The sequence below is a fragment of the Topomyia yanbarensis genome, chromosome 3 (assembly GCF_030247195.1).
Source record: "Topomyia yanbarensis strain Yona2022 chromosome 3, ASM3024719v1, whole genome shotgun sequence".
Taxonomy (NCBI): Eukaryota; Metazoa; Arthropoda; class Insecta; order Diptera; family Culicidae; genus Topomyia; species Topomyia yanbarensis.
This window is the reverse complement of record NC_080672.1, coordinates 118798038-118818050: the sequence shown is the minus strand read 5'-3', so window position 1 is coordinate 118818050 and position 20013 is coordinate 118798038. Positions and strand designations below refer to the sequence as shown.

The following is a 20013-nucleotide window of genomic DNA, read 5'->3' as shown; positions in this document are numbered from 1 at the left end:
TACAAAGTAACGAAGGCATTTACGATCCCGCGTGTGGTCTCTCAACCCAGCAGTCGGGTGCCCCGATTTTAATCTTTACCATTTGTAAGGTTATAAATATAAAAATAAATAATGTTGAATAAAAAGATAAAGAGAGAGAGGGAGAGAGAGAACAAGGCGGATGGTACAGACTACATGCAAAGTCAGTTTGCATATGCCAAGTAGGGTAGCGGACAGGCCAACGGCAACTTCGACTGTTGTAAATGGCAACCGATTTTCCGAAGACAGGATCATTAAAAAATGAATTATTTTACTTTCGCTGTTGTCGACACGCATTTTTTCTTCGTGACACCAATTTATTGCGGACGTTCATATTGGAAGAGTTTCGGGTCGGTCTAGTACAAGTCAGATTGGAAAAGGCGAGAATGAAACATGCAAAATTCATCAGAAAATGCCCATTTTTGCAAATTTGTTCATTAAACACAAAATTAAAGTTATGCAAAAAAAATATGAGTTTTGTTGGTGATAAATCACGAAATAACTGATTACCGCTTTTCATTTAATTTTCATAATAATGCGGAAACGATCTTGCTCAGGTATGCAGTGCTATAAAATCACTGTTATCAACACTTTAAAAAGATCCTCAATTTGGCGCGAAGTTATAGGTTTATAAATTTAATATCGTTTGAAATCAAAAACAAACGTAAAACTACAACATGTTTGACGCTCGTATGTACCAGTCTCATCAGGAGACTTACGCTTGAACTAGTTTTTCCAAGTGTGTATAACAAGTAACATCAGAAGATATTGCCTTTTGTTACGATTTTGGATCAGCTAAATACTACTGAAATCTGATTCATAAAACCGTTTTTTGTTCGCGCATTGCCTTCTGATATAATTTTGCTGTTTCACTTGGATCGAATATGGGAATGAGACACGCCAAACTCTCCAGAACATTCGACTTTACACTCGCCCAAACTCAACACCGGACCGAACTGGGATTGAAATTAAATTTATTGGCACGATATCCTGCCTGGGGCGAGAAGTTCTCACCACATTTAGTTTGAAAACCAATATATAGTTGATGTTTCGAGCATACGGGAACTCTGACTTACCATGCTCGGGAATTGCAACTCAACTTTTCGGTCCCAGCTCACAGCAGCCGTCAACTGCTACAATCGCTAATCGTGATTCCCTGTTCCAATTCAGTGGCGTAGCCAATTGTTAGGCTTTGGGGCGAATCTCAAATGTAAGTCGTCGATTTTGTAGAAAAAGTACTGAAATGCACTTCAGACGACTAACAATTTTTTCGAACATACCTTGAATTTGGGAGAGGACTTCAGAGTTCTGATTTTGCTACAGTTGCAAAAATATCCGTAACTATCTTCGATGTCTAAATCACAGAATCTTTTTCAGAATATCGACCGAAAAACATAGGTTCGGAACTTTTCGCTACTTGCCATTATTGAATGAACAAATATTTATATTTAACTCTCCGGAAGTCACGCAAATGGCTCACTGAACGAGTAGCCGCAGCTGCTCTAAGACGATTTCGCTAATTTTTCAGAGCAGCGTGCACTCAGTGCACTAGCACGACTGCCGGAAGGTTAAATCTTGGGCAAGTTTTGGCAGTGCAGTCAAAGTTACAAAATACTTCGATAATATTATCTTCGTCAACGTTTCGACCTGTTCTTCAGGGCTAGAAATTTTGCTGCTGTGACCGAGTTCGCGTTCCCAGGGAGTGCATTTTTTATCGAATGACTATTCCTTTGAAACTTATTTGACAACCTCGATGAGTAAGCTGTGTGCCATTTATTCCGGTTCTGTAGTGTTGTGATATAGTCGTGAGACCAGCGAGCCCAAAAATGCTGTACCATTTGCGTCTGTCGTTGCCAACGAGAAAGTGTCCTTTTCATGCGGTCGGTTATGTCAGGTTCGGCAATATTGGTCAACGGAAACGTTCTGGAGTAAGAGGTTTTGTGCCGGTTGGATCCACTGGCATCGGCGTGATTGGCCTCGAGTTAAGCATAGCGTCAATTCGAGTAAGTACTGTAAAATATTCCTCAAAGTTCATGTTAGCAATGCCAGTGATTCGCTTATGGTGGCGGATCGAACTCCGGTCTCCCAGAGGCGGCCGCCAAAATGTGGAGCACTTGGAGGGATGAGATGCCATTCGATGGCCGTTTTTGAACCAGCTTGTGCTTGAAAGCTGGAGTACTGTTTTAGGTCGGAAGGGGAAAACAGGAAACAGCAGAAGCAGAAGGAAAAGCAAAAAGGGAGCAGAAGAAGAAAGGGAAACCTTCAGCTCATCAGAAGGCGCCAAAGGAAGATGCACTGATCATCGAAGCGAATGATACGACCAGTACTGTGCAATTTCACGATGGTCTTTGAGTTGTGGCGGTAAATATGAAATAACCGTATCACCACAAAATTACCGATATTTCATTTCTATCTTCCTAGCTTAGTGTTTCAGTTAACTATCTCTCAAAGAAGCCGTGCGAGAGAGAGAGAGAGCGCATTGAAGTGATAGACAGATTAAGTACCATTTTTTTGTCTTTGTATGGTAAACGAAATATTATCAGTATTGTTTTCTTTTGAATTTTTTTTTATTTTTGATTATAGAGGTTCTAACCTTAGGGTTAGAGAAATCTCTTTGTGGAAACATCTCTAGCCCTATGTGCGGGGTTGGGAATCGTCCCCAGGTGAGCTGCGTACAAGGCAATCGATTCCCCGACTACGCTATGCCTGTCCCCCTTTCAGTCTATTGTATTCAGGCAGCATGCGGTGCTTTGTCGATTTTTCCTGCACTTTTCTGTTTCTCTTATACAAAACTATCTGTGTGAAACTGCCTGTTTGTTATTACCATCTCGTTGTTGGTAATAAGATGACCGTCATAACCGTATTTATATTGTAAATAAAATGATGGTCAGTTTCCATCCTTCTTAACAATGATTTCAATGAGTGAGAGATTCAGCATTGCTCACGACGCATTTCGCGCTCAATCGTACTCAGACCTGGCATAATCCTCTCAGATTTTAATGAAACTTTCTGTTCTTTTGTGACGTTGTCACAAAAAGCCACTTTGCATACTTTGTTTTTGCTGTATCGATTTTGTTGGCTATTTTCGGCAAATTGGAGACTAAGAGAAACGAAAGCAATGAAATTGAAAGACGGATAGGTATTCTAGAGCGAATCAGTTATAAACTTAGAACGGAAAACTAGAACTAGGCAGGCTCATATGGGCATGATCGAAAGGAAATGTGAAGAATTCTTTGCCTTATGCAGAGTAGGAGTTGGGCGTTGCACCCAAGTCTACCGCATGGTCTATGGTAGAACATAACTCATCATCATGTTTTACCGCCGACGCCGGCGGTAAAACATGATGGGTGCAACGCCCAACTCCTACTCTGTATAAGGCAAAGAATTCTTCACATTTCCTTTCGATCATGCCCATATGAGCCTGCCTAGTTCTAGTTTTCCGTTCTAAGTTTATAACTGATTCGCTCTAGAATACCTATCCGTCTTTCAATTTCATTGCTTTCGTTTCTCTTAGTCTCGAATTTGCCGAAAATAGCCAACAAAATCGATACAGTAGAACCTTGCGGCAATTAAAACATAGTAACATACTTTGTTTTTCCAAAAAATGACCTAGACTGTCTTTTGAAAAGGTTCAAACTTTTTTTACCACTTTTTTGACATTAAAAATGTCTTACTCCACTATCCGGGGCTAGGTGTCATTCTAAAATCTAAACTATCTCCCATGTAACGAAACTATGTAAGGTTTGCACGCTCATAACTCCGATATTACTAGATGGATTTTAATCATTCATACACCAACTGATTCAGAAACACCTAACTGAAATATTGGTAATAATTTAATATCTCCCCAATAAAAGTAGACGTTTGGAAATTGGTAAAATTAAAAAGTTCACAAAAAACGGGAAAAATACCATTCGTGAGGCAGATTTCTCAGACACAGCCGTCAAAAGAGGGCAGCTTAGTTGCTCAATGAAACACGAAAAGTCATAAATAGAAGCAACGCATGTCCGTTTAAATCAGTTGTTGCTCTTATCCCACACGAGCAACGTCGTCTCCGGGCGATGCAATAAGCGCTATCGATTTTCGGTAACGTTGGCATTTGCACACACTCGCACCTAAGTGACTAAACCATATACGGTTAGTTTATAAATAGAGGTGTGACGCGTACCCGTTTGAATCAGTTTTTGTTCTTATGTCGAACGGGTAAGATCATGGCTGCAGCGTCTGGGCACTACAATAAGCGGTAGACGCTATGCATTTTCGGCAGCGGTGGCCGTGTGCGGATTTGTCGGGTACCAGCATGGTGTCACAGAATGATTTGCAAAGTGGGTGGGCGGGGTGGTTTGGATTTTATTCAATACGGTGTGTGCTGCTTAAGAGTGTTGCGTTTGAAAAAATTAAAGGGTTGTGTACAGGACACGACCACGGTGACATTAAAAATATAGCTTTTTTATCTATCACACATATCGACACACGTTCTTGTTCACTCGCCTGTTTTTTAAATGGTTATAGTCTAGCAATAACAAATCCTAAAAAAAATGTTGTAGGAGTTAATTTCACAAAATTAGTCAAATTATTGACTAAAAATATTGAAGAAAATCTTCATCGTCTCCAACACTGAAAAAAATCGATTTTAAAAATTTAAAGTCGATTTACAAAAAAATCCTATCTTTGATTTGGGTGAAATTTTGTTCCAAGATAGGTAGTTATGTTCCCTACCTATCATTCAAAATTCAAGTTGGGCACTTTCTTGTCCAAACTGAATTTTTTTCAGTGTATTTTTATTCATGGTCCATAGCCCAGCGACCAGAACCCAGAATTCCAAGGTGAGAACCCAGACTCCAGATTCCATAGCCCAGAGTCCAGAGTAGCGAGGAGAGAGAGACTAGAATTCAGAGTCCCGAGTCCTTAACCCAAGATACTGAGGCGAGTCTAGAGTCCAGAATTCAGAGTTCAGTGTCGAGTATTCAGAGTCCAGAGTCTATAGCGCAGCGAACAGAACCCAGGATTCTGAAGACAGAACTCAGAGTCCAGAATCCAGAGTTCCGAGTGCAGAGCTCAGACTCCAGAGTTCAGATGCCAAAGCCCAGAGTCTAAAACCTAGAGTCCAGAGCACAGAGACCAGAAACCAGAGTCTAGAGTGCTTATCCCAAAATACTGAACCCTGAGTCCTCTGTACATAATCCAGAGCCCAAAGTCCCGAGCCCCTAACCCAAAATAGTGAGACTAGAGTTTAGAGTCCAGATTCCATAGCGAACAGAACTCAGAGTCCCGAGGAGAGATCCCAGAGTCCGGATTCCAGAATCCAGAGTCCCGAGTGCAGAGTCCAAAGTCTAAAGTCCAGAATCAAGACCCAGAGCCCATAGCTCTTAGACCACAGTCTACAGTCCAGAGTCCTTAGCACATAATTTCGAGGCGAGAGCTCAGAACCCAGAGTTAAGAATGCAGAGTCCAGAGATCAGACTGCAGAGAACAAAGTCGAGAATCCAGGATCCGGAGTCCAGAGCCCAGAGTCCTCAACCCAAATTACTGTGGCCAGAGTCCACACCTCTGAGACCAGAATCCAGAACCCGAAGTACTTAACCCAAAATACTGAGGCAAGAGTTCAGATTCCAGAGCACATAGCCCAGAATCCAGAGGCCATAACACAGAATCTCCAGGAGAGAGTCCAGAACACAGCGTGAAGAGTGCAGCATCCAGAGTTCAATGTCCAGAATCTAGAGCTCAGAGTCGAGAGACGAGAATCCTGAGACCAGAGTCCTCATCCCAAAAGCCCAGTGTCTCGAATTCAGAGCCAAGAGTCCAGACCACAGAGCTCAGAGACTAGAATCCAGAGTGCCGAGAAGAAAGCCCACAGTCCAGAATCCAGAGACCCGAGAGCAAATCCTAAAGTTCAGAGTCCAGAGTCTGGAGTTTAGATTTCAGAGTGAAGGAGCAATACCCCAGATACCAGAGCTCATGGTTCAGAGTCTAGAGTGCATGGTACAGAAATTCGAGGCCAACGCCAAGAGTCCATCATCCAGCGATGAGAGTGAAGAGTCCAAAATCTAAAGTTCGGTGTCCATATTCCAGAGATCAGAACCCAGAATCCAGATTCCCGAGGGGAGACCCAATAGTTCCGAGTGCAGATTCTAGAGTTCAAAGACCATAGTTCAGAGTCCAGAGTCCATGGCACAGAATATCGAGACCAGAACTCGGTGTCCAGAATCCAGTGGGAAGAGCGCAGAGTTCACAGTCTAGAATCTAGACTGACCGGGTATTTTCGGAGTGGTTTTGACGAGTAGGTGTCAGAAATTTATGTCTGACGCCATGTTCAAATCCACGATGGCAACTTCCGGACGTAAATTATTGTGATTACACTTCGGATTGTTTATCTTTGCATAGCACTTGATATTGTATAAATTTGATTTATCTAATTGATCCATAATGATAATTTTTCTAGAAGTTTTCTAGTTGTTATTAGACTGCTTTATGGCCTTAGTTTTATAATACTGGTAAAATGAGTATTGATGTAGGTAAGATACAGGAAACCAGGGTAATATGCCACACGAATACCAAATTCGTTACTGATACTTTTTGCATAAATGTATCAGGCAACTTCTATTTGGGAAATTGGATTCTGAGATGATTATGACTTTCATCGGTTTAGTTTTCGATTAAAATACACCAAAAAAATCAGCTGGACGAGGAAAAGTTTTTTTCAAATAATTTTTTTCCTTGAAAAAGCCCAACTTGAATTTTTGACGGTAGGTAGTGAACATGATTACCTAACTTGGCACAAAATTTTATCCAAATTTAAGATAGGGTTTCTTGTAAATCGACTTTAAATTTTTAACATGGATTTTTTTTCTGTGTAGGAGTCAATGAAGAATTTTTGCAATATTTTTAGTCAAAAACTTGACTAATTTAGCGAAAATCAATTCTACAACATCTTTCGTAGGATTTGTTATTTTGGAAAAACAAAGTAGGCAAAGTGGCTTCTTATGACAAAGTTCTTATGTACAGAAAGTTTTATTAAAATCTGAGAGGGTGATGCCAACATTTGTTCGAGTTGACGCGAAATTCGTCTTACTGTTTTAACTGGCAACCGTTTCATTCTCTGTTGTCTAGTAGGTTTGCCATCAGTACCGTGATGGAGCTCAGCATTGGATACGACGTCCTACGCTGCTCTTTTCAAGAAAGTAAGAGAGGTCCCGGAGCTAAAGAAGTTGGGAGAGAACGTTGTTAGAACGAGGCGCACTCAGCAAGGCGAAATGATCTTCGAGCTGAAGAAGGATCCTTCCGTCAAGAGCTCGACCTACTGCGAGCTAGTTGCTGAATTCTTACGCTGCGCAGTGAACCCTGTCGCTGGAAACAGCAAGGGCCCGGACTGGTCTGCATGTTTAGAAAATGCGTGGAAAAGGGGCACGTTGCTAGAGACTGCACGCAGCAACCAAGGTGCATGATCTGCAAACCGGAGTACGGAAATAACCATACGACGGGAGGCTTAAAATGCCCCGCGAACATAAAATGCCGGACATAATCCAGATAAATCTCAATCATTGCGACATTGCACAGCAACTGTTGTGGCAGTCGACAGCAGAAACGAAGTGCGGCGTTGCAATTATTGCAGAGTCGTGTCATGTTTCTCCAGATAACGGAAAGAGGGTGGTGGATAGAGCAGGAATGGTGGCAATCCAACTAATAGGCGGTTCCGCTAGCACATTCTGTAAAGACAGTCGAGGATCCATCATCGACATAACATACTGCAGTCCTTCGCTGATGGATAACATGAATTGGCGAGTTGATGAGCAGTACACATATAGTGACCACCAGGCGATCCACTACATCACTGGTCGGCGAAATTGTACGTTAACGCCGAGAGTGAGGACTGGCGAGCGGAACTGGAAAATAAAGAAGTTCGACAAGGACCTTTTTGTGGAAGCACTTCTTGCTGATAGCGTCACTCAAATTTCGAGCGCCGATGAGCTGTCGGAAACAGTAGCGAGGGTATGTGATGTAACAATGCCGAGGAAAATAGAGCCGAGGAACTACCGGCGTCCACCGTACTGGTAGAACGAAAGGCTAAGCCTCCTCCGGGCTGCCTGCCTAAATACCAGAAGACGCGTTCAGATAGCAAGGTCTGAGGCAGTTAGAGAAGAGTGTAAGGGAATATTACGGGCGGCCGGGGCCGCATTTAAACGCGAGATAGTGCTAAGCAAGTCCACCTGCTACAAGGAGCTGTGCAGAGAAGTAGACTCTAACCCCTGGGGTTATGGCCAGGATCGAGTGTCCAACGACGGTAGCCGAAATATGCACAGACAAACTGAAAATAATCGTGGAGGTTTCTTTCCCGAAGAACGACCCAACCGCATGGCCGCCTACCTCGTACTCTGATGCAGACGGTGGGAATGCTGTTGACAATCGAGTTTCCAACGACGAGCTCCTTATCGTGGCAAAAGGGCTGAAAGCGATGAATGCTCCCGGGCCGGATGGTATCCCCAATGTGGCACTGAAGACTGGGATCCTGGCATTTTCAGGTATGTTCAGGATAGTCCTACAGAACTGCCTGGACGAAGGCTACTTCCCGGATAGATGGAAGATCCAGAAGGTGGTGTTGCTGCCAAAACCAGGGAACCACCAGGAGATCTAGCATCGTATCGGGCTATAGTGCTGCTGGTTACTCTCGGTAAGCTTCTGGAAAGGGTCATCTTCAACAGGCTGACGACCTACGCTGAAAGTTATAACGGACTATCGCAGAGGCAGTTTATGTTCCGACAAGTGATATCGACGGTGGACGCCATCCGCACAGTCATCGCAAACGCGGAAAAAGCATTGAAGCAAAAGAGAAGGGGCAATCGCTACTGCGCCGTGGTAACGTTAGACGTGAAAAATGCGTTTTAAAGTGCTAGATGGGAGGTAATCGCCGTAACGCTGCACAGAAAGCGGGATCCGGACTATCTGTGCAAGGTTCTGAAAAGTTTCCACTGGAAAACAGACAGAGAAAGAATGACTGGAATGGTAAAAATGAAGAAAGGGTGAAAATTCACCATATTATTGGAAACACTGAGAAAAGATATGTCCTCAAGCAGGAATCGAACCTGCGATCTCCCAGTCTCTAGTTGGGTGCGTTAACTACTCCGCAATCGAGGAACTGTGATGATGTCATCACAAATTCCCAATAGTATCGTGATTACCGCGGCAGCCTCCAATTCCTCCCAATTGACTTATCGACCCCCAATGTCTTCTATAAGCAGATCGTCACCTCTCCCTCTCATCGATCGGGCCAAATCTCTCTCGTTATCTAGTTTTAGGTCCAGTGGACTGCGCCCAGACTTGAGATATTTATTATCACTGTTTTCCCCCTTAGCTAACTGAGTTGCCGCCGGACTTTGGCAGTGTGTAGAGCTATGGAGGGGCATGTTGATGTCTGCCCTCATAGCCTATCGGCAGATACGAACGACAAATCCAGTCGTTGATAGAATTTATATATTGCTTGTTTTGAAGTGAGTCTTTGTTTTTTTCCTTTTTCAATGATTTTTATGAAAACAGACAGAGAAAGAATGACCGGAACGGTGAGAATACAGAAACGGAGAAAATTCACCTTTTTATTGGAAACACTGAGAAAAGATATGATCTCAAGCAGGAATCGAACCTGTTGGGAATATGTGATGAAATCATCACAGTTCCTCGATGGCGGAGTGGTTAACGCACCCAACTAGAGACTGGGAGATCGTAGGTTGGATTACTGCTTGAGGACACATCTTTTCTCAGTGTTTCCAATAAAAAGGTGAATTTTCACCGTTTCTTCATTCTCACCGTTACGGTCATTTTTCTCTGTCTGTTTTTTTGTACGTTCATAAAAATCCATGAAAAAGAAAGAAAACAAAGACTCACGTTAAAACAAAGAATATCTGAAAAGTTGCTTCTAGAACCGAGTACTGGTCTACGAAACGAACAAGGGGAAGAGGTCGATTAGGGTCACAGCGGGAGTACCTCAGAGCTCGGTCCAACGCTTTGGAATATAATGTACAACAGAGTGTTAACACTGGAACTGCCCAGGGGAATTGAGATCGTTGGCTTTGCAGATGATGTTGTCCTGACGATAACAGGCGAGACCCTTGAGGAGGTGGAGATGGTTACGGCAGAGTCAATAGGTATCGTGGCAACCTAACGTCAAGTTGCAGCTGGCTCACCACAAGACCGGAGTAGTGCTGGTCAGCTATCGTAAAAAATCCAGCTTGTCGAGATCAGCGTCGGGGGACAATCCATCCCATCGATACGTGCGCTGAAGCACCATGTCGACTATGTATGTGAGAAGGGTGCGAGGACAACTAAGGCATTTGACAAGGACCATGTCGAATAACGGAAAAGCAATAGGCAGCACGAGACGTCTCCTGGCGGGTGTCTCTTCCTCAACACTGAGGTATGGCGAACCGGCCTGGGCTGCTGCGCTGAACCCAAAGAAGAGCCGGACGAAGTTGGCAAGCACGTTTCGCCTAATGGCTGTTCGTGTCGCGAGTGCGTACAGAACGATATCGTCGGAGGCGGTATGCTTAATTGTCGGGATGATTCTCATCAGCATTACTCCTGTAGAGGACGTGGAATACTACCAGCGGAGAAATGCACGTAATGCAAGGAGACTGGTCCGAGCGACCTCGTTCGCTAAGTGGTAGTAAGAGTGGGACAACGCGGAGAAAGGAAGGTGAACCCACCGATTTATCCCAAAAGTGTCTGCTTGGGTACATAGGAAGCATGTAGAGGTGAATTAAGATCAAAGAAGTTCGTATGGGTGTGTCTGGTGTGACAGTGGACAATATCGTTGAAGAAATGTGCCACAACGAGCATACCTAGGACGCTGTCAACAGAGTGGTTACGAGTATTCTCTCCGAGCTGCAGAGAAAATGGCGAACGGACCAATAAAGTTGCTAGAAAGTCGCTGTGAAACCAAAAATCGGGATTCGAGAAAATTCCGCGCCCAGGGAGCACACTGTACGGAGACGGGAAACAAGTAGAAACATTCGTATTCTTGGACGGCGATGGGTCATCATGTACACTGCTCGAGGAAGAAATCGCAGCACATCTGGGCATAGAAGGTGAACCTGATAACCTGTGGTTGAGTTGGACCGGAAAGATTAGCAGGCAGGAGAAGACTTCAAAGCGACTGAGCGTGAAAATATCTGGTAATGGACATAGGGAAACGTTTCAACTAGCCAACGTACGCACGGTGCAGGAATTAGGCCTTCCAAGTCAAACGTTGGACTATACAGAGCTGTCGAATACGTTCCCGCATCTTCAATGCTTTCCTGTGGTCAGTTACACCGATTCAAAGCCCGGCATGATCATCGGACTTGAACATGTACGGTTGTTAACAAGTTTAAAGACCCGTGAAGGCAGCAACAACGAACCAGTAGCAGCTAAGACTCGGCTTGGTTGGTGCGTATGCGGGAGAAATAACGGGACTGATGGCTCAGTTGAGCAAGTGCACGTCCATACTTGCGCAGAGATGAGCAACAGTGACCTACACGATTCGATACGAAAGTTCTTCGCAGTTGAAGATGCCGCTTCGGTGCAACAGTTGGAATCCTAGGAGGACAAGCGAGCACGCAGTATCCTTGAGGCAACTACGGTGCGAAGAGGAAGTCGAATGGAGCCGGGTTTGCTTTGGCGAAAAGAGGACGTGGACTTCCCGGATAGCTACCAAATGGCGATCAGCCGTTTGGAAGGTTTGGAGAAACGACTGGCGAAAGATCCCGAGCTTCGTAGGAAAGTCAACGATCAAATTGATAGCTACGAACAGAAGTAGTATGTCTGCAAAGTATCATCTGCAGAGATGGCGAACGCGAACCCTCGACGAGTGTTAGGGGTGGTGACGAATTCCAAGAAACCAAATAAAATCCAACTGGTGTAGGATGCGACCGCGAAGGCATGTTGAGTTGCTTTCTACGACATGCTTTTAAAGGGCCCGGATCTACTCGTATCGCTAGTGAACGTCTTGTTGCGATTCAGGGATGTATGCTTGTATGCTCCGATATCCAAGAGATGTTCTTGAGAATTCTTATCCGGGAGGAAGACAAGTGGTCACAATGCTTCGTATGGCGTAACTGTCCATCGGATGAAGTTCAGATATACACAATCAACGTCGCTATGTTCAGGGTAACCAGTTCCCCGTGCACGGCTCAGTTCGCGAAGAACAAAAATGCTCTCGAATACGCGGAATCATACCCCAGAGCGTCTATAATCATTACGTGGATGATTTCCTTGACAGTGTCGATTCGGTAGAGGAAGCAGTACAGCTTGTCAAATAAGTGCAGTTTATCCACGCAGCAGCGGGCTTCGAATTCGGCAAAATTCTGTCCAACTCGCAGGAGGTTCTTGATCGTCTCGGGGAAACTAGTTCGCCGGACAGTAAGTCACTAGTACTAGACAATGAACACCCGTATGAGCGCGTCTTGGGTGTAGTGTGGGTTCTATCAGCGGATCACTTCACCTTCGACCGATATGGGTTCGTAGACGTTTTGGGCAATAGCCAAACAGTTCCAACGAAGAGACAGGTGCTACAAATCGTGATGAAGCTATACGACCCTTTGGGATTTGTGGCGCATTTCGTAGTCAACGGAAAAATCTTAATGCAAGAGATTTGGAGAACCCATATCAGAGCAACTGTATGATCTATGGAGTAGATGGATCGAGCTGTAGGAGAAGATTAATGAAGTGCAAGTACCGCGTTGCTTCTTTGGGAATTCTACAACGCCAGAGGTGAACTAAATCGAGATTCACGTGTTAACGGATGCTAGCGTATCGGCATGCACGTGTGTAGTTTATCTGAGGATGGCACACAGCGGCGGTAGTTGGTATTTGCTAGTAACAGCAAAAACTAAAGTCGCACCACTTCGTGCGCTCTCAATCCCGCGTTTGGAGCTGCCATGATAGGTGCGCGATTGTAGCAAAACGTTTGTTCGGCGCTCACTCTCAACATACATAAACGCTATCTGTGGACGGACTCCAGTACAGTTCTGGCGTGGCTTCGCTCGGACAGTCGCCAGTATCACCAGTTCGTCTCATTCCGAGTCGGCGAAATTCTTTCACTCACCAGCGTTGATGAGTGGCCAAAGCAATCGAATAAGGTAGATGAAGTAGATGCGTCAATCTAAGAGATACAAATGGTAGCTGTACATCTGACATCGGAGGAGAGCGTAGACATCGAACGCTTTTCAAATTGGAATCGTTTAGTTCGAACGATGGCCTACGTTCATCGGGCGATAAGAAGCTGGAAGCAGATTGGGGGAAGTAAACACCGAAGACAAAATCCAGATCTAGAGGATTTCGTGAAGGCAGAAGAAACCCTTTGGCGTGCAGCGCCCATAGTTTTCGGCCAGCATCAACCCTGGAAAATTTCTCCAAGTGGTGCACCATGGAAGCTAATTTCCTGGGTTACATCACCAGCTACAGCCTTAAGCTAAGCTGATATTTTGATGCACTCGCGCTTTCCAAGCCATATGCTTACGGAAAAGAATAAACACTTTGTTTAATTAAACACAATTTGTTGCTGCCAGCAGCAGACGGCGACGCTATTATAGAAAGTAAAGGCTTCCGAGTATGAGTCATAGTGAACTACTGATTCATCCACCGGGGTCTTTACTCTCGCGAGCGTGGAAAGAATGTTTTGTTTGGGTCTGAGACTCTCTCAGAGAGAAGTCTACACAGACGAAATGATAAAAGTCTTTTGCGTCAGATCGGAAGAGGTCAGTCGTGAAAAGTTAATTAGGGTTCGCAACAGGCGCGCTGGCGAAGAGGGCAGTCGGATAAGTCAGTCGTTTAAGTTGTTCTCGCCCGGCCGCGTCAGGTCAGTCGGATAAGTAAGTCAGTAGAAGATAATTACGCTGAAGCGAAAGTGATTTGGGCGCTGATACGGTAGTGTATTAAGAATATAATAAAACAGTGTTGAAAAACCAATCAGAAGATAAATCTTTGATTAACGGGAGTGGACGAGATAATAGCTTAGACTCTACTTCGGAAGGTAAAGACATATCAAGTATTCGAAAATCTGTGCGATATTTGTGCGAAAGAAAACGAAATAGCTTACGTTGGACCGAGTCCGGTATGGCAAGTCTGTAAGAAAAATCCACCCTGCTCCCGTCGTACAAAACCAGTGGCCACCGACGGCCGGCGGCTACAGGCGCCAGGCTCAATCGCAGGCATACAGTGAAGAGATTAATCAACTAAACATCGATGGCAGTGTTGACAAACGGAGTTCACTGCGTTCGCTGCTACCATTTTCCGAAGAGCACGGAGTCATGCGGGTACGAGGTCGGATTGGAAACGCACCGCATATTCCGTACGCGGAAAAGTATCCCGTAGTATTGCCGAGGGAACATCGTATAACCTTTCTTCTGGTGAATTACTACCACCAATGGTTCCTTCACGCCAACGGAGAAACAGTGTACAACGAACTACGACAGATGTTTTACATTCCGAAGCTTCGAACGCTCATACGCAAAGTTGGCAGGAGTTGTCAGTACTGTAATGTACAGAAAGCAGTTCCAGTGCCGCCGCAGATGGCGCGACTTCCAAAGGAACGCCTAACCCCATTCGTCCGGCCGTTCACGTACGTTGGCGTTGCCTACATGGGGCCCTTCGAAGTCAAAGTCGGCCGCAGTCTGGTGAAAAGATGGATCTGCTTGTTTACCTGTCTTACGGTATGGGCGGTTCATATGGAGCTAGCACACAGTCTTTCAACATCGTCTTGCGTGATGGCCTTTACGAGATTCGTGGCCCGACGGGGTGCGCCGCTAGAGGTTTTCTCCGATAATGGCACGAACTTCGTCGGAGCCAATCGCCAGTTATCGGAAGAAAAACAATACAATACATTTACCAACGCACACACACAGTGGTACTTCAACGTTCCAGCAGCCCCGCACATGGGAGGACCCTGGGTGCGCATGGTCAGATCAGTAAAGGTCGCGATGAAAGCTGTTTCTTATAGTCCCCGCCATCCTAGCGACGAAGTATTGGAAACGATCATGCTAGAAGCCGAAGGCATTGTGAATTCGCGACCGTTAACCTATGTTCCCCTGGATGTTGCAGATCAAGAGGCACTCACACCAAACCACTTTCTGTTATATGGATCGAACGGAATCAAGCAGCCAGCAAGCGAACCTGTGATCACAGGAAACATTCTTCGGGACAACTGGAAGCTGGCCCAGCATATTGGAAACGAATTCTGGCGAAGGTGGATCCGGGAATATCTTCCAATGTTGACACGGCGGGCGAAATGGTTCGATACAGTGAAGCCCGTGGAACCTGGCGATCTAGTCGTCATAGTGGACGAACATGCGAGGAACCGCTGGGAACGAGAACGCATTTTGGAAACCTTCGCAGATAAGTTCGGACAGGTGAGACGCGCAACAGTACAGACTAATAGAGGTGTGTTTGAGAGACCTGCTGTAAAGCTCGCTGTTCTGGATGTCGTAAGCTGTAACCAGAAGTCGGATGAAGCCGCTGCGGGACCGGCAATGGTTCACGGGTCGGAGGATGTCGCCGATACCTTTTGTGGTGAACCAAATGTCCTATCCCTCGCTATCCCAACGTCACGAGCAGGCAGTGCGAGCGCTTTGACAGATGATCAACATAATTAGTCAGCAGAATTGATAGTGAAGTGACAAAAGTAATACAACTCACGTTTTTCCGTACAAGCGAGTTGTAATTAAATTAATATTAGTAGATATTATACGTTGCACTATATTAGCCACACAAGTGGAAACTTGATTAAAAAGCAGAAACTAGCAAGTGAATTCAGGTATGAAATTATAAACTAATACTTACCAGATTTATTACTTACCACTAAACCTAACCTAAACTTACCGTTAACCTTTGTAGAATACACTGGAGTGTCCTTCCACTGTAAAACAGGAACCTGAAAAGATAGGGAAACACTGTAAATGTAAACAAACACACATACAAATACTTACCAATTACCACTAATAGAATTCAACAAATTACAGCCTTTTAGCTGTGCAGTAATCAACTAAAAGAATGGTGTTAGTTCCGACTTCGGGAACAGAATGCTTCTCGTACATTCTATAAAACTCATTATTGCATATGCAGAATCACGACTATTTAATGAAAAGCGCGAATTTTGGAAACATAATCGATTTTCCAGAATGTATTTTCATGTTACATCAAATTTAGATCCACATCAAAAAGGGTCATGTCTAATTTATTAGTTTTTCTGTCAGGTTACCCCTGGCATTGCGCAAATACGAAATTTAGTTTTCGAAATCGTAAATGAGATATAAATATATCGTATGGATGACGCCTCCCCTTTACCAGCGGACTGAAGCCGCCTATGGCCCGGCCTCTGCACATATCGAGAAGAAGAATTAGCTTGTGGTCGTTTGTCGGTGGCCATTTCTGCACTGCTGATTACCATGGACGTTTGTAATTCACTCGCCACATCCGAAATCGATTCAATACGATCCATCATCCAGCGACCGGTTCGATCTGAAATGAAAGTTTGATTTGTAAAGTTTATCCTTTATAGGTTATAGTTGCCGTACAGCATTGATTTAGATTCAGAGCTGAAACCATTTTTGAGTTGTACCGATCCTAACTTTTCAAATCATGTGGTACTTGGTGACTTTGATCTTTGCTTGTAGGGAGAACTAGGTGTTATAGTAATTGTTTGCTACTGATATGAAACCGGGCAACGTTAAAAATAAACAAACATCTCAAACTTGGAATAATTAGTTATTTTTCTGGATAGCGCTTTTCCCTACCGCAAAGATAATCTTACTTTTGATTGTAAGATTTGTTGAAATTACTGCACCATTTTCCAAGCAGTTCGCTTCGATATGATATCGCATTATTTACGACAGCAATTCAAGAAAATTGGCTCGTCAGCCTTTCAGAAATGGGGAGAGGGTCAGAAACAGCTTTTACCCTAATTGGGGCAATCGTGTGAGCGTGCAATGATTTCGTTAGGATTCATTTTACCACCCTCGCCGTTTAAAAAAATCACCAGTTTCTTATCGGCTGCGGCATTTTACGGGGCACTTATTATTATTGCGTATACCTCTTACTTGGGAAGCGCAAAGTCGCTGGTCCGTTTGATTGGTCAGCGATGTCGGCAGTGAATGAGAATGGGGCAGATTTTTACGGTGCCTTTCGTTGATGTTTATAGCATTTTGTCTCCTCGTTCTGCGAGCGATAGAACTAGCGAATTTGGTTCTGTTTGGATGAATTTGAAGATGACTTTGCAACAAGCGTAACCGCCGAGAGCGATTGTTTGGATCCGATTCGCTAAATTCAAGAACTAAACTTTGAACGTGAAATCGCTTCACCTCATCCACTAACCGGGCAACAGAACAACAAGAGTAGCTGCCTCGAAAATTTGTCGTAGCTTTTTTCCTCCTTTGAAGCATAGTTGTAGGACATAGTTTCGCTAACGACATTTTGATTATGCGCTTAATGATGGAAAGTTTCGAAAATCGGTTTGGATGGAGTTGGGCGGGTGAAAATCGACAACCATCAAAGTGAGGAAAACGAAAGTTTCGGGGATGCTGCCGGTCGGGAACTATAAATTTGTTATGCAACGCTGAACAAGTGGATCGTAACGCTGGGGGGACGGTAGGGGGTCATCTCGCGGAAGCAGATTGAAAAACTTTTCCAACAAGTTAAGAAAAATTGGCTGTGGAGATTCACAATTGAGCTGATCGCTTGTAATAACAAGGGAAATTTGTTAGCCTTTCAATTACCAATGATTGCATTAAAACAAATAGTGAATCTTTTTATAATAAAATTGAACCATAACAATGAGGGTATTCAGGAAAAAAATTTAAAGATCTGAACTCATACCGCGGAAAAGGTTTTGCTGTTCATAAATAACAAAAGACGATGGGTGGGTAATGTCAGAGACATAACCGGACTGAAATAAAATATGCTGGCTGTTAAGCCGAATTTTGTAATTTTTAATGTCTTTTGGAAGAAAGGATTAAAATCAGTTGTTTTGGTATTTCTATAAATATCGGATTTGAATATGGTTTTCAGAAATAGATAATATTCAAAGGTATGCACAGTGGGGCCGAGCAGGTCAAAACCCCTAAAATTTATTGTCGATTTTCGTACCTTTTATATTTTTTTTATAAATGTACATTACCTAAACCTGTCTTTGCCAAATTTTTGAGTCAATCGATTGAAAAATATAAGCGCCACATTTTTTTGAACCGTGCAAGGTCTTGAAAATCTGCAAGAATTTGAGTGACAAAAAAGTTTTTGTTCATTCTAATTCATCTCGCTTTAATAAGTACTACAATGATAATTCAACAACACATATAGGCGTTTCTAATAGAAAATAGTCTCAGGAATTCAACGGTGTATTTCGATTTGAGAAATAATGAGTATTTAAAAAGTTACCAATAAAATCAATATAACTATGTTGTTTAACGCGGACTTATTTACATTCAGAGTGTCATCTCTTTATCGGTAGAAGCGTGTTAAAGGATCTCATCTAGTACAACTGACGTAGAATTTTATCTAGTTTTCAAAAATCATAGTGCCATCTTGCGCCGTTTTGCGCTGAAGGTTGATATTTGAACATTTGTAAAATTTGTTTTTTTATGGAGACGCATGGTATTTTTTGATTTCCTGAAGTTTCGCATTATTATTCACCGGTGAATTTCTTTTTCTGAACGCTGATTGTAAATTCAAGGTTTGGGGCGATTTCCTTTATACAAATATAAGTATTCCTTAACCGTCTTGCAACTATGACTCGTGTTTCTACATTTTCACAGTTATCTGCAGTATAGAAAAATTCAAATAAATACAAGCCAACGAGGCAAACTAACTTCTACTATTATTATATCTTTCCATGAATCATATTTATTTGGTACGTATTGGTCGTTAGCTTTACTGGTGACTGATGTAAGGTAAACACGTGAGTGTGGGAAGTGTTCTTTTTACCTGATTTTTAGTTTTTGACCAGTAATGCAACATTTATTTTCAAGTGCAAATTCCCTATTGAATCTATCACAATCAACAATCAAATTCAAAATCTCCCTCAATAATTCACTTCCAAACTGATGAGAGTTTCATGCAAAAACGGTCACACCTCTATTTCAAAGCTTACACATACAGTGCAAAGTATGCTCAGGATGTTTTCGCATGAAAAACCAAGTCAGTACCCACATGGAGAGATATTCATATCATCATTGGTATTGAAAATCAATGGAAAAGTATTGAGCGGCTTAGCTGCAGTATGCATCGTATGAGCAACTTTGAATAGAGCATAGTAGGGCATGATTTGAGAACTTCATCAAAATCAAATAAACCATCATCTTTTAATAGCTTTGGCGATAACTATAAATAAATAAACCAATAAAACAAAAAATTAAGGCATTCTATCAAACACCTTAAAATATGCTATCTTTTATAACTATTCTAAACGCATACGTTCATAATGTACCAATACATGAGGATTATCTCTTAAAGAGCTATGAAGGGATGATTTTTTCTACGATGGTATTCAGATTGGACTGAAGATCTACAAACAAATGTAGAAAATTACATCATTTTTTATTCACCAGATTTCGATAAATTGGAACCTCCCTAGATAACTCGTTACTAAGGACTACCCTAGGAAATCAAAATGTTTCTGTTCACTTACGAAGTATCTGTTTTGAGAAGTTAACAAAATTCACTTTTGTGAAATTAAAAAAAAAACGTTTAGAACCACCCTAGGCTGTCTAATTTTCATTTTAGCGTCCTAATTTAATCAAAATCGAGTTCAACGCACCAAAATTACCCTTAGACGATATTTTCATACAATTTAAACTACTTTTGAGGTTTTGTCAAGATTTTGTATGGAGTGGATCCACTGTGCGGTGGTGTAACCCCTTAATGCATGTCATATATTTCAAAATTTAATACACAATTGCTAAACATGTTTTCAACAAAATAGCGAAGAAACTGATTAATCCCATTTAGTACAACAGAAGATATAAACATTCCAAGGGTTTC

The 20013-nt window shown here is 43.0% G+C and overlaps 1 protein-coding gene across 1 annotated transcript; it reads left to right on the top strand.

Moving 5' to 3' along the window:
* The first annotated feature begins 12039 nt into the window (after nucleotides 1-12039).
* LOC131687171 (uncharacterized) lies at nucleotides 12040-15635 on the top strand. The gene is made up of 2 exons (XM_058971223.1): nucleotides 12040-12153; nucleotides 14151-15635. The coding sequence occupies exons 1-2, from the start codon at nucleotides 12040-12042 to the stop codon at nucleotides 15633-15635; spliced, it is 1599 nt and encodes a 532-aa protein (XP_058827206.1).
* The last annotated feature ends 4378 nt before the right edge of the window (nucleotides 15636-20013 follow it).